The 13,146-nt window shown below is 38.3% G+C and overlaps 1 protein-coding gene across 3 annotated transcripts; it reads right to left on the reverse strand.

Moving 5' to 3' along the window:
- Positions 1-5,046: 5,046 nt before the first annotated feature.
- Positions 5,047-10,916, reverse strand: LOC110038364 (probable phospholipid-transporting ATPase 7). 3 transcript variants are annotated; one of them, XM_020743174.1, is made up of 11 exons: positions 10,775-10,916; positions 8,440-10,294; positions 8,249-8,359; positions 7,793-8,069; positions 7,628-7,716; positions 7,440-7,527; positions 7,127-7,366; positions 6,924-7,049; positions 6,621-6,719; positions 6,103-6,294; positions 5,047-5,983 (listed from the first exon to the last, which is right to left on the reverse strand). In XM_020743174.1, exons 2-11 carry the CDS (start codon positions 10,260-10,262, stop codon positions 5,327-5,329), a joined length of 3,702 nt encoding a protein of 1,233 aa, XP_020598833.1. In that variant the 5' UTR covers positions 10,263-10,294; positions 10,775-10,916; the 3' UTR covers positions 5,047-5,326. The 3 variants fall into 3 exon arrangements, with proteins under 3 accessions (XP_020598833.1, XP_020598835.1, XP_020598834.1); XM_020743176.1 differs by lacking the exon at positions 10,775-10,916 and having other exon boundaries at positions 8,440-10,006; positions 10,110-10,210; XM_020743175.1 differs by lacking the exon at positions 10,775-10,916 and having other exon boundaries at positions 7,127-7,336; positions 8,440-10,536.
- Positions 10,917-13,146: the final 2,230 nt, after the last annotated feature.

Genomic DNA, 13,146 nt, shown 5'->3' on the forward strand with positions numbered 1-13,146 from the left:
AGAATCCCAATCTTAAGAGCTTAATGTTATTATTACTAAAATACCACATCAAATTTTTGGCAACGTTGTAAAGCGGAGTCAACTTTATAAATTTTACACAACTATATTCAACTGGGATCACAGATCCACCGTCCATCACATTATCAGACTTTGACTCCTTTTGATGTTCTAACACTGAGGGAGCATTGAATAATTTCTTTAACTTTTCAACAAATGTTATGATTTGGTCGATCGTCACTCACTTACCCTCTTCCAAGTGAACCACTTGAGGTTAAAGAAATTCATCAATTGTCTTCATGGTGCCCACCTACTCCATCAGTTTGACATTTTCTTCTTGGCAGAAACCCTCAAATACTATCTCAAATTCTGCCTTTGTAACCTACAGTCGAATCGCTACCTCTGCCTCTACCTCTGCCTTGGCCTTCCGATTTGTTATAACACCTACTCACGCATTCAACTCCTTTGTGTTTGATTTGCCTTTCAAAGCTTATCTCTCATGCTCAGGTGAAGGGAAGTTAAGTGATGTGTTGCAGTACAACCGAGTAGCTAAAATTGATCAACCAAATAAAATATTTTCAATAGCCGAAATTTATTCAAATGCTTCACAAAACTTGCGGACAAAAGGTTGCCTACGATGATCCTAGTTTATTTGGCTTTCTTTCGGAGTCAAACAGAACCAATCCCTTTCAACTTTTGTTAGAGTGAAGCTGGAGTCTGAATTGAGAATGACCTTTGGTAGTTTCTCTAGTAATGGACTTTAACAACCTTTGCCCCCTTCCTTTTCTTGGGAGGCAAGGTAAGAGACGTGTCAAAATCATAAGTCGGAGCCTTGCCTCATCGGCCGGCTCGAGTTCCTCTTCTCTTGAGAATTATACCAAACTCATCATCTTGACATGATTAATTGGTGTTGCTAAGGATCGAGGAGACAGTCGACTGGCTTCCGCTCTTTCAGATAGATGAATGTGGCCCGATGTTGATTGTCGAGAAGCTTCTTGTTCTTTTTTATTAAATATGGATGGTTTCTGTTCAAACAGTTGTCATTTCATTTTAAATAACAACTAAAGTTTTGAAAACAAAGTGTATTAGTTTCAAACCTAGGGTTTTTCCTCTTGTAGAGTCACCCTCTTCCTCTTCTTGAGCTCAAATCTTTAAGAAGCGCCTCTTCTCTTTATCTTTCTCATCTCTTTCTTCGAAAAGTTTGCAGCCTTATCAACTTGCCTATTTTCCTCTGCTTCAATGGAAATGACCAACAACACAACTGTCGTAGGACCATACATTGCACAGTTTAGCACTCGATTAACAATCATGGGGTAAGTATAATGAATCACTGACATATGTTTCCTAAGGAAACTGACTCGAGTGCCTTGAGTCGAGGTAGAAGCCCCTTCTTCTTCTTGTATGGGCCTCTGGTTAACATAGTGGAGATCCCCATATTTTCATTAGACCCTTGAAGAAATTGAAGCTTCCAATTTTTTTTCTTCTTCTCCAAGTCTATTAGATTGAACTTGCGGGCCGAGCCAAAGATAACATACCCATCCGGTACCACCCTAAAGGAGAACGTTGGAGAAAAGCTTTTGAGACCTAGAAATCTCCATCTGACACAAGTAAACCACGTAAATCATCACCATCGCGATTGAGTTCATCTAGATTTGGACGAGGATAACTCCATAGTGGTTCAATATCGATTGGATACCCATCAAAATTGGTCCTAGTTAGGTAAGTGAGTCAAGATGACTCGTGATCCGGCTTGAGCTCAGCTCGATAAGTGGCTCATGAATGGAGCTTGATGATCTAACAAGCCAAGCTTAAGGTAGCCCTAACTCGACTAGTTAGCACATGAGCTGGATCATTTAAGAAAATATTAACATAAAATATACTCAAAATGTGTTAAATTTGAAGAATTTATCTTTGAAGTAATAAAATTTATTTAAAAATAATATATTGTATTTAATTTCAAGTGATTTTTTTTAATTTTTTATCTTCTAATTGATCTCTCTATTAATCATTTTCTTATAACACCACCTTAAATTAATATTTTCTCTTTTATAATAGAAAACCCGACTCCTTGGCCGGCTTAAACTTGTGGACTTAAAGCTCAAGCTCGAGGTCAAACTCGATAAAAATAATCAAGCTCCAGCTCAAACTGAGGGTGGCTTGAGCTTGATTCGTCTTGCTTAAACCCCTAGTCTAGGTAGAAAATCAAGTCGTCAGCTATGTAATCGGTTGCCCTAACCTATGGCTTAACCTGCTCGAGCACGACACTTGTGTCACACACACAAGTGTCATCTAATTACTCCACATTGAATGATGTTAAGGTTGATCGCTTAGTCACCCTCAGCAAACCGAATAGCTAGGGAGAATATTTGGAGGTCATCGAGCTCTTAGAAAAAATCGACCAAAAGGAGAAAGGAGTGGAAATGATTAATGCAACTCTATTTTTCTATTTAGCCATATATGTGGGATATCAAGGGAATTCTAGACGTCCCGAATTCGTATGCCAGACTTTCGAAATCCACATCAATCAGTGCAGAAATTGAGAATTCACAATGATGATTTTTTTTTTAAATTTGACATTATTGAGGATCATTAGCTGCCCCGAGCAGCATCAAAGTCCAACTCACAAGACTCGAATGCAATGTATGACCCCCAAACTTAAATTTCTCTATACACACTTCTTTCGCTTGAACCCAGGAGATAAAGCTAGTAAGCTGGACTTCCGCAAGCTCAATCCAAAGGGCCACCCCTTAGTCTGGAGGTTCACCATATCTGCATAAAGGACTTTCAGCTCCTCCATTAGGTCCAATATGGAATTCTACCTCTAGAGGCTGGTTGCCCAAGCAAAGGAGTCGACCGTTTCAACCATACGACAGACCAACAACTCAAGGGAATCTTGCCATTCGTCAGTCTCCTTATCGGCTTCCACCAAGGCCAAAAAATGGTTAAGGGTACATCCAATTGGATCCAGAGCAGAAGGTTCGGCGAACTTCCCTAGAACATGTGGTTGGCAGACTTTTCTCGGTAGGAAATCGAACATTCACATTGCTTCATATGAAAAAATAATAAAATGTCGGCATAATAAGAAATAAACCAACCTTTTAAGAAGAATTTTTTTTATATAGATTAATCTCTAGATCTCCGATGTACGGAGACTTTCGCCGATGGGCAGTAAAATGCTAGGTTGGCTAGCTTCACTCACCGAAGGCAGTAGAGCAACGCTGTTGTGCGGTGGGATCTATGTTGTCACAGCCGCCTGCACATGCTGCTATGCTGGTGGCTGAGCCAGAAGCTGTTAAAGCGGATCCGAGGCTAGGACTAGTGCATCGGTGATGCACACACCTATTATACTCCCACCCGAAGAAGTGGCAACGAGTTGGATGCTCGACTGTCTCTTTCACCCTTTGCTTCTTCATCAACGCCAGCTTTATAAACTTGGTCCCATTCGATCAAATCCCTTTTGCTGGCCTTTTTCCGTTGGCGTTTCGTTCTTCACCTTTCGACTTCTTTCTTGTCGGTCGACTCTCCTCTGCAGATTTCTTCTTAGGAGTAGATCGAGTGCTCTCAAATTTATTTTTTTTTTTTCGCATGTGTGAGGGCGAATTTTATCAGTTGAAAGCCCGAAGGATCTCAACATATCCTCCTCGTTTGTTGAATTTTTCCCACTAGCCACCACTATCCTCTGTTAAAACTTAATAAAAAGTAGATAATCCGGAAATGATGATGGAAAAGTGCTGATTACACCCCATTTATACGGGAAATATTTGCATGCAGACAATGCACGCAGAGCTGCATGTGGAATAACCTCCAATAATTTTCACTTCGCGGATATTAGAAAATTATTGAGAGGTTATTAAGGTATTAATTTCATTAACATATAACCCCAATAACCTTCCAATAACCTTCGCAGGTTCTATTTTGATGTTATTCATAAGTTAATACGAGGGTATTGCATGTTAATGGAGTACACACGCAGAGCTGCGTGCTTATTTTGTATGCAAATATTTCTCCATTTGTAGGGAATTCTGCACAAAAATTCAGGGAGTATAATATTTGAAAGTGCTTATTACACAAAAAATAAATAAAGTGCTTCATTTATTTATATTATTTTTATTACACTTCTTACTTTCAAAAAAGTAAGAAAATCTTGAAATTAAATATTATATAAAAAGTATGACCACACGAATTTCGAAATTATTTGATAGACCTTATTAAAAATATATCAAAATATTGCATTGAAACAGTTAAAAAATAGAAGTGTCAAACATCATTTCATTCAATTGGAATCATAAGCCGACCAAAAGTAAGTACAGTCGAGGGAAGGCACATTAGGCACCCGATCTAAGGCATGATTGTGTGTAATCAGCTCCCTCAATCGATTATGAGATCATTCGCAAATTGATCCAATGGTTGCTATCTAGAGCACCTTTCCAACCTTCTGTGAATACCACTTATCTTAACTAGAGTTGTTCATCAGATTATGGTGATGCACCCTCTGCCCGATTGTCTAAGTTCAACTTAATGATAAGGAGGCCTCTACGGGGATTTCCTTCCAGAAGGCTGATCGAAGACCTTATAGCCGACCAAATGGTTATAAGATGACCAGATGCTAGCATCATTGAGTCACTAATACTCTCTTTTAAATAATTATGAACACGAAACGGTGCCAACAACAACTACGAATGTTAAAGGATCCTGGAATCAATTACAAAGATGTGAAAGTGAAACAGTGAAATATTATTTGTAATATCCTTATTAAAATAGGGACAAATATGTAGCTTACAGAACACCCACTATGATCTATAAATAGGAGGCCATCATTTTAAGAAGCGTTTATTGAATGCATTCAAAGAGAACTTGTGCTATTGTTCCCTATACTCTCTCTCTCTCTCTCTCTCTCTCTCTTCCACTCATGTGACCAATGCTATGTTCTTTGGGTGTGATCCATAGGACACCTTTGCATTCAAAATTATTAAATAAATAAATATAGACAAAATTTTCACATGAAAAATGCATAGATCATTAAAAAAAAGAAGAAATCAGTAAGGCCATAAGCATTTACTTTAATACACGCGCAATGTTGAAAGGACCAAAAATTGAAGCGGCAGTGGTTTTACATGTAAGGGTTCAAGTTTATCCAACAAAAACTTCTCGGGCTCTATACGGAGACACTTCAACAAAAAATCCACAAGAAGGTCGCTAGAATACTTAAATACTTGAGTTCAAGAAATTAGTTATAACCCAACGATTATGCATTAAATTGATATGAATAAAATAACATGCCATTAGCTTTTCTCAAACAAGAAGCACAACAAATGACCAACCCTGCAGTTCAAGGAATCACACCCAATGACGAAACTTTCTTCTGGAGCTTCCCCTTCAGTTGCCTGATCTTAGCATCTACTCTGGCAGTGAACCCAATCTTGGTCTCTTGTCTCGCTTTTGAGCTCTCTCTTGTCCACATACACTCGTCCGTAATATCCTTTTTGAAGTACTTCATCTCCTGAATCACATGGTGGTCCAGTGGATGGAACAATCTTTGGTAGGAGAGTTGAACAAAGTAAGGAATGTTGCACGCCACCGCCATAAAGAAGGTTGTGAGCCAATATGTTGGAGCCGGGCCGAGAGACTCGATTAATATGTGGAAGGCGTTCCCGGAGATGAACGGCGACATCAATCCATAGCAGGAAAGGAAGACATACCAGGTGCCGATGCTTACCCACACAAAGAGATGCTGAATCCATGTCAAGTGGCTCATCGTGAGGGCTATCTGCAAGTTTACGGCCCATATGATACAGGTGAACATGGTAGTTCCCATGGTAGCCATGTCAGCAGTTCGCCCTTCAGACTGGAACGCTTGGTCATAGAAGATGCTGATGTTGATGAAAAACAAGACAAGAGATGAGTAGAGACCATTCGCCGTCCATGCAATGATCCTCGACCAATTGAAGAACAAATTATTGGGTCCTTGCTGGTACAAAGCTGGGAACTACAATGGACATGTTAAACCACTAATTAAATAAAGCTTGTGTAGTAAAAGAATTAGCTATTCATATCAATTCTTGTTCTGATTCAAATTTATATAACGGCTAATAGACTGAAACAAACCTGTAGGCATACTTCAGAGGACACATCCTGCTCAAATACTCCTAGTAATATAACAGGTAATGATGTGAGAATGATATTGAATAATATCGTGTACCAGTCGTCATAGACCGATTGTCCTGAAAAGCCAGTGTATGCCTCAAAATAAAATAAAGTGAGGCCGAAGGCTATATTCTTGTAAAAGAAATAGCACACCTGCATTCAAATGAAAAAGGTTCAGGGAAGTATTAATTCAAACATAATTGGGGCATTTACATACATAGCACAAACTTCTTATGTATTTAAATATCTCACACCTAAAGTTTCATATTTACATCCATAGCTTTCAAATATTTAATAGTGCCATTTTTATGTGATATTAAAGATTTGAGAGATATGGTGCAAATATGAAAAGTTTAGGTGTGAGATATGAAAATACATAAGCACTGTGTGTATGTGTGTAAATTTTCCCAAGATATTTTACTGCATGTTCAGGGAGCTGTGTATAAAAGCTGTAGCACCATAATTATCTTGCTGCTTACCATCTGTGCAATCCTTTTATAACACCAATGGCCGTGGACGACAAGAAGCCTTTCCAGCCAGTGGAATTGAGCAATAGAGAAGTCGCTAGCCATAACAGCCTGTAGAACCCATAAATAATATGATACTGAACTAAAACTAGAGCATACATTAAAGTTATACAAAGCACGAAACATTATAGATTGGTTTGAAAGCCTAGAATCAAGCAAGGCAGAAATTCAAATATGGGTTCTAAAAAGAGAAAAATGTCTACTGTGGAACTGATATTTGTTCAGAAAACAAAATTACAAAACAAATGAACGAACCTGCATTCCTTCTACTCCACTAATCCCAACGCCAATATCCGCCTCTTGTATCATGCCAACATCATTTGCACCATCTCCTATTGCTAAAGTAGTTTTGCCTGTTCCTTCTTTGACAAGCCGTGTTACCTAGAATAAGATTGAAACATAGATTAACTTTTTATTCTGCTAAAGCAATGATGGCCACAATTTAAATACAAAAATACCAGTGCTTTCTGCTTTGGAGAAACCCGACAGCATATGACAGAAGCACAATCAACAGCTAAACCAAGAAAATGATGCTTCATATCATCCTCCAAAGCATAACTCAAGGCTTTCCCATCAATGATTAAAGCAAACGCTGCATGAGGATCCTTCTCTAGCTTGATCATTTGAGAAGCATTGGTGATTTGCAGCGAAATATTATCTTTAATAGTCTGTTCAAACATCAAGCATGAAAGGAAAGCCTGCTATAAATCAACAACGTTGGCAATATGCTGTAGAGATTATCAACACTTAACACGAAAAAAAAAATCTCACCTTCCTTGCATCTAGTTCTATAAAATCTGTATTCATTATTGATATGGATATCTGCTTCATTCCTTGACGAAGTAAGCTGCAAGAATACCTGCAATAGCAATATTTTGTTATCGTTTACATGACTTGGGTTAAGGGAAAAAAAAAAGCTAGGTGTGAAATTTCTCCAATTGATTGTCAACGAGAAATACCCTATGTTTATGGCAGTTTCCATCTTGTCACCAGTTAGAACCCAGATCTTCAAACCAGCCTGTGCTAGTTTGTCTATACAATGAGGAACCTTTGACAAACAAAAATGATTATGGATGAGGTAAAAGCAAAAAAGAAAAAATTACAAAATGATAATAAATCCTTACCCCTTTCTGTAGTTTATCTTCAACAGCAGTAGCTCCTATGAGGATTAATTCCTGCTCCATCATATCAGCAACATGCTCTAGTTGAGCATCTCTATCAGGTCCAATGACAGCCTTTGCTCTGAGAAATTCTTTATTCCAAGTTGAATACTCTGATTCATCTAAAACTTTGTATGCCAAAGCTAATGAGCGCAAGCCTGCTTCTCCAAATTCATTCAGATGCTTCATCGTATCTGCTTCATACATTTTTCCATTTTTTGACAGTCTATCAAAAATAATGCTGCGTGCATTTGAAGGACTAATTATAATTAATCAAATTCCTAAAACATAAGAAAACTAAAATGATCAATTCATATTAAGTTGTGGATCTTTCATTAATTTCTCTTTCTTTGATGGTAGCAGAAGCTGTAGAGTTTACATGTAATGATGATCAATAATTAAAAATAAAAAAGAACAAACCTGTCTGCACCCTTGCAGAGAAGAATTATCTGCCCAGTCTCATCCTGAACAATGACAGACATGCGCTTCCTTTCACTATTAAATTCCATTAGATTCAAAATCTTAAATTCCCTGCCAAAAAAGAGAATCTCAGCAGAACAATTCGCGAAAAGATAAAATATTGTAATATCAACAATCATCACATTTCTAACCTTTCGGAAGGATTTGGATAGCTTTCTCGTATGAACACGCTTGACTGAGTTCTTCTATAAAACTCAAAGCCAAATTCTCTAGCAGCAACAAGAAAAGCTCCTTCATCAGGTGACTCCGCCTCATATGTGAAGTTACCAGTTTCCTCATCATGTTCGGGGATCGCTGTGTGACAAACTGAAAGAACCCTGAAGAACATTATAATGGCCCCATCATTTGGTTCCTGAACCCAATTTCCTTGCAGTAAACGGTCATCTTTAAAGCTGAAACCCTTTATCTTAGGTATGGGATCTTTCTCAATCTTTCTGGTAATGCCACCCTCCAGTTCAATTATTGAAGAGTCATCCTCATTGTTATCCCAATAATCTGCTGGGAAGCAATTCCAACTAGGAGAACCAGAGATCTCTGAGGCAATATGCTTTGCAGCAGCCATTTCCACTTCGCTAGAGCCTACACCATAAGACACTCCTGCAATAGAACACTTCAGAAAGTCCATCTGGTTGCAAGTAAGTGTGCCTGTTTTATCAGACAAGATTATATCAACCTGCCCAAGCTCCTCATTTAAATTTGAGGTCCTGGCTTGTGCTGGCTTTCCTGTCTCCTCATCATACATCTGAATATCCTGGTTGATAAACATGGCTTGTAAGACCTTCACAACTTCTATAGAAACATAGAGAGAAACCGGTATGAGATATCCATAAAGGATGAGAGCAGTCACGAGATGGAAGATGCCAGATAATGTAGGCATTGATGGGTTGTACAAAGTGGAGGCTTTCTCTGGTTGAAGGTACCACCAATTCGGTATTCCAAACTTAGTATATACTGCAAATCCAATTGAGCTGATTAATGAAATTAAAACAAGTAGAGTAAAGTGAATGTATATAATGTAATCCATTTTCTTCTCAATGCTGCTCCGCTTTGATGGTGATTCTGTTGAGTTTTGCAAGACCTTGCTATCATGACCAGTGAAAACAGCCACTCCAAAGATGTAAGATGTGTTCCTCAGTTTTGAATCTCTCAGAAGAATTTGGTTTGGATCCAAAGAATAAACCTGCTTCTCATACTCCAAATTTCCCACAAAGGTGTATAAACTAGGATTGGGGTCTTCACACCTTATGGTGGCACAGAAATCCTTGAACGAGTTCTCATTATCAAAAGGCAAGGTCACATCTAGTGCTCTCTTCACCTTCAAATTTGTCTCCCCATCCAAATTCATAGTCTCCACATAACATATCCCGTCCTCATAGCTCGAGGAGAGCAGAAGCAAATCAGCAGGGAAAAATTGATCTTTCTCAACCTTAACTACATCACCAACCAAGATTCTATGCCATTTCTTGTAACGAAAGTTCCCATCCTCCTTATGAGCACAAACCTTCCTTTTATTAATCTTCATGTCCTGCGTGAACCTCCTCCAATCCTCCATGGCCTCCTTAGCCATGCTCAAGCCAACTACAAAGGTTAAGGGGGCAATCATATTGACAGCAGAGAATGGAGCAATGGGCGTGAGAGAGAGGATGGCAGCGAGGAGGAAGTAGAGATTAGCAACACGCCGAAACTGTTCAAAGATGGCTTTAGGGAGAAAGGTTATGATGTTATACTTGGTAGTGGAAATGTAATTGGATGGATAATGGAGATGTTTCCGACAGTGGAGGCTGGGTTGATTGCAATGTACCTTTCGGGAGAAACTGGGACATTGAAGGCCAATTAATGGATCAACCGAATCAATCAGCTCAGGGTTAGCTCGGCTGCAACTGAAAGTGTAGAGCTTGCTCCATCGGAGCTTCTCTCGCCTGAGCTTCTCTCTAATCTTCTCCGCCCGTATCATCCTTCTAACAGCCTTGAAATTTCTATGCCTTCCTACTTGCACAAATGTAATGAGAGGAAAGGATTAAAGCTATGTAATCACAGGTGTATAGAGAATACCAAGAGAATGCCAGAGATCAGCATTCGATTCTACTCTAAAGATAGAAACTTGAAACTTTCCACAGAATTCCACAGAATGAGGATGAATTTTTTGGGAAGGGAGGTTGATAAGAAAAAATGGAATTCACACAGCTCCAATTTTCAAATTCGAAAAACGTGGAGATGATAAGTATTGATCTCGCAAATGCAACCTCAAGACTGTTTGCAAAGTCTTATACCAGGATTTAACCTGGATAAATCTTGCCAGACGTCAGTATGAACAAAATAAAACCGCAGCTTTTACTAATCCAGATCTCGCGGATTTCATCAGTAATTACCGGATTTACTAAATCTCGTTAATCTGCGGATTTAGTAAATCCAGATTTAGTAAATCCGCAAAAACCCCAAGAGAAAGAATGGCACGAACAGGCTTACCTTCCTCAATGGTTTTGGATAGGAGCGGAGCAAATAGAAGAGAAAGATAGAGTTTCGGTGATTTCTGTACGTCGCGATCCCTTCGCTGCCTTTCCAGCTAGTGCGAGGGTTCAATCACGAAGGCGATGGTTGTGGGCAAAATCGGAAGGGAGAAAAGCGAATAACGCAATGCAGCTCGCGAGAATGAAGGAATGCGATATCATTCGATTGCAGCTCAAAAATCGATGAAATGTGTATAATATTTCAACAGAAGTGCGAAGGAGAATGGAATTGAGGTGGAGAGAAGGTTTCGAGAAGAATTAGAGCCTGGAATGGGAGGAAATGGAGAGGAGACGCGTTGCCCAGGACAACAGAGAGGGATGATGGCGATTTCGCGGCATAACCAACTCCAAAATCTCCTCGGATATAATATATATATATATATATATATATAATAATTTTGTTTTTATTTAACGTTCTTCTGTGATGTACTCCATTTAGGGAGAAAGTACTACATACAGAGCACCTACACAACACTATGTACGGGCTACAATAATATGTGGTCTGTGTGCTATATCGGGTTCAGCTATCGCGAACATTATTATAGTGAAAATATGGAGGTTATTGGCAGGGTAATTGAGGGTTATTAGAGGATTATTAGAGCATTAATTCTAATAAAGTCATAATAACCTCTCAATAATCTATGTTGTTATACTCTCAATAACTTTCAAATAACCTCTACGATTACACTCCACAAGAACGTCATAATAACACCACAGCAGCCCTCTAATAATCCTCGCACCTTGCATAACCCCTGCAATAATCTCATAATAACACCCTAATAACCCCTCAATAATCTTCATAATTTCACTTCAATAGCCTTTACATGATAATATATTATTGAAAGTTCGCACGCAAAGCGGCGTAACTGCTCTATGGAATAATTTCACCCATTTTGGGTCATGGTAGCTTCAAAAACCGGCTATAATGAGACAACTTTTTAGTGGATTTACAAAAGATAAATATATATTATCACGCATGCAGAAGCTGGAACTGATCAACGCAAGCGAAATGATTGAAGTCTTGAATTAATAGGATTTAAACGAATCAGTGCATTTGTTGAATAATTTTAACCTGACCGAATTACATTCATATAAATTAAAATTAAATAAACTCGAATTCCCGTTACGTATTTAAAAATTAAATAAATGAAACTTAAATAAAGATCAAATTATTTATTTATTTTCGTAGTACTGACACGAGACAGTACACTTCTATTTAGAATATTCAAACATTTAAGTGTCAGAGATGCTACTGTAATAAAAGGTATATAAAACTGGGTGTTATACGATATAAAAATGTAAGAAAGTTACATAAAAGTTCGCTCTCACAAGGGAACTTCAAGTTGAGACACCACTAACTAACTTTGATTATCCGGTACAAATCTCGAAGCATGATATAGATCTCGAGATAATATTTTGCACAAGGAATGTTCAAATAATGATAAAAACTCACCCAGAGCTCTGATTTTAGCGAACTTATAGTCAAACAAATCAGCTTAATGAGACGAATCTAATGATATCGAAGTCAGTCAAATCCGAGTCAAATCAAGCCCAGATCAAGCCATTAAACTATGCTTGGAAGATTTCTAGACACACTTAGAAGGAGATACGGGAGTCGAATCTTGCAAGTTTATAGTCGAATCGAGCATCTCGACAAGTCGAATCCAATGAGCCCATCACTCAATTCTATCATTAGGCATCCAAATTTTCATTAAACACCGTCTGATTTAGAGAAGCTCTCTGGACCGTCCGATAAAAAAGATTCATATTCATGCATTAATGACACCTAAAACATTATAGATAGAGTCACACCCCTCACATGAGGGGAGAGACTTGAAGCTTCAGTGAGAACTGGAAGCTTTAAGAATGAGCTAAATTTAAGCACCATCCCAACCATCGCCGACCACCGCCGACATTCGTCGACACCCGTCGATGGTCGTCAGCCACTGTCGACCATCACCGTCGATCACTAATCCCGATATTCTTTTTTATATGTAGAATTTAAGAAGTTGACACCACTACTTGAAGATTTTAATCCCCGACAACGGCGCCAAAAACTTGATCCCTCTTGATACTGCTAATATACAAAGTACAACAATAATTTAGATTTTATTTCACTTATATTTTCTTACTTTACAACAAAATCAAAAACTTGATCCCGAAGAAAAATAAGAATTTAACTTTTAATTTATATATATTGGGATACTACGTAAGTATACATATCGTTATCAAGTAATATAGGACTTTTTGATTAAAACCTGAATATCGAACCCACAGGGAATTTATACAATATGCACTTTTAGAAAACTTTCTATTTTTAAAAAGACAATT

Source organism: Phalaenopsis equestris, unplaced genomic scaffold (assembly GCF_001263595.1).
Source record: "Phalaenopsis equestris unplaced genomic scaffold, ASM126359v1 Scaffold232685, whole genome shotgun sequence".
Lineage (NCBI taxonomy): Eukaryota > Viridiplantae > Streptophyta > Magnoliopsida > Asparagales > Orchidaceae > Phalaenopsis > Phalaenopsis equestris.

Coding starts and splice junctions, on each gene's coding strand:
- LOC110038364 (XM_020743174.1), bottom strand. CDS start 10,262: ATGATACGGGCGGAGAAGATTAGAGAGAAGCTCAGGCGAGAGAAGCTC. Junction 8,070..8,248: donor CTCTGCAAGGGTGCAGACAG/GTTTGTTCTTTT, acceptor AAATGCACGCAG/CATTATTTTTGATAGACTGT. Junction 7,050..7,126: donor CTCCAAAGCAGAAAGCACTG/GTATTTTTGTAT, acceptor ATCTTATTCTAG/GTAACACGGCTTGTCAAAGA.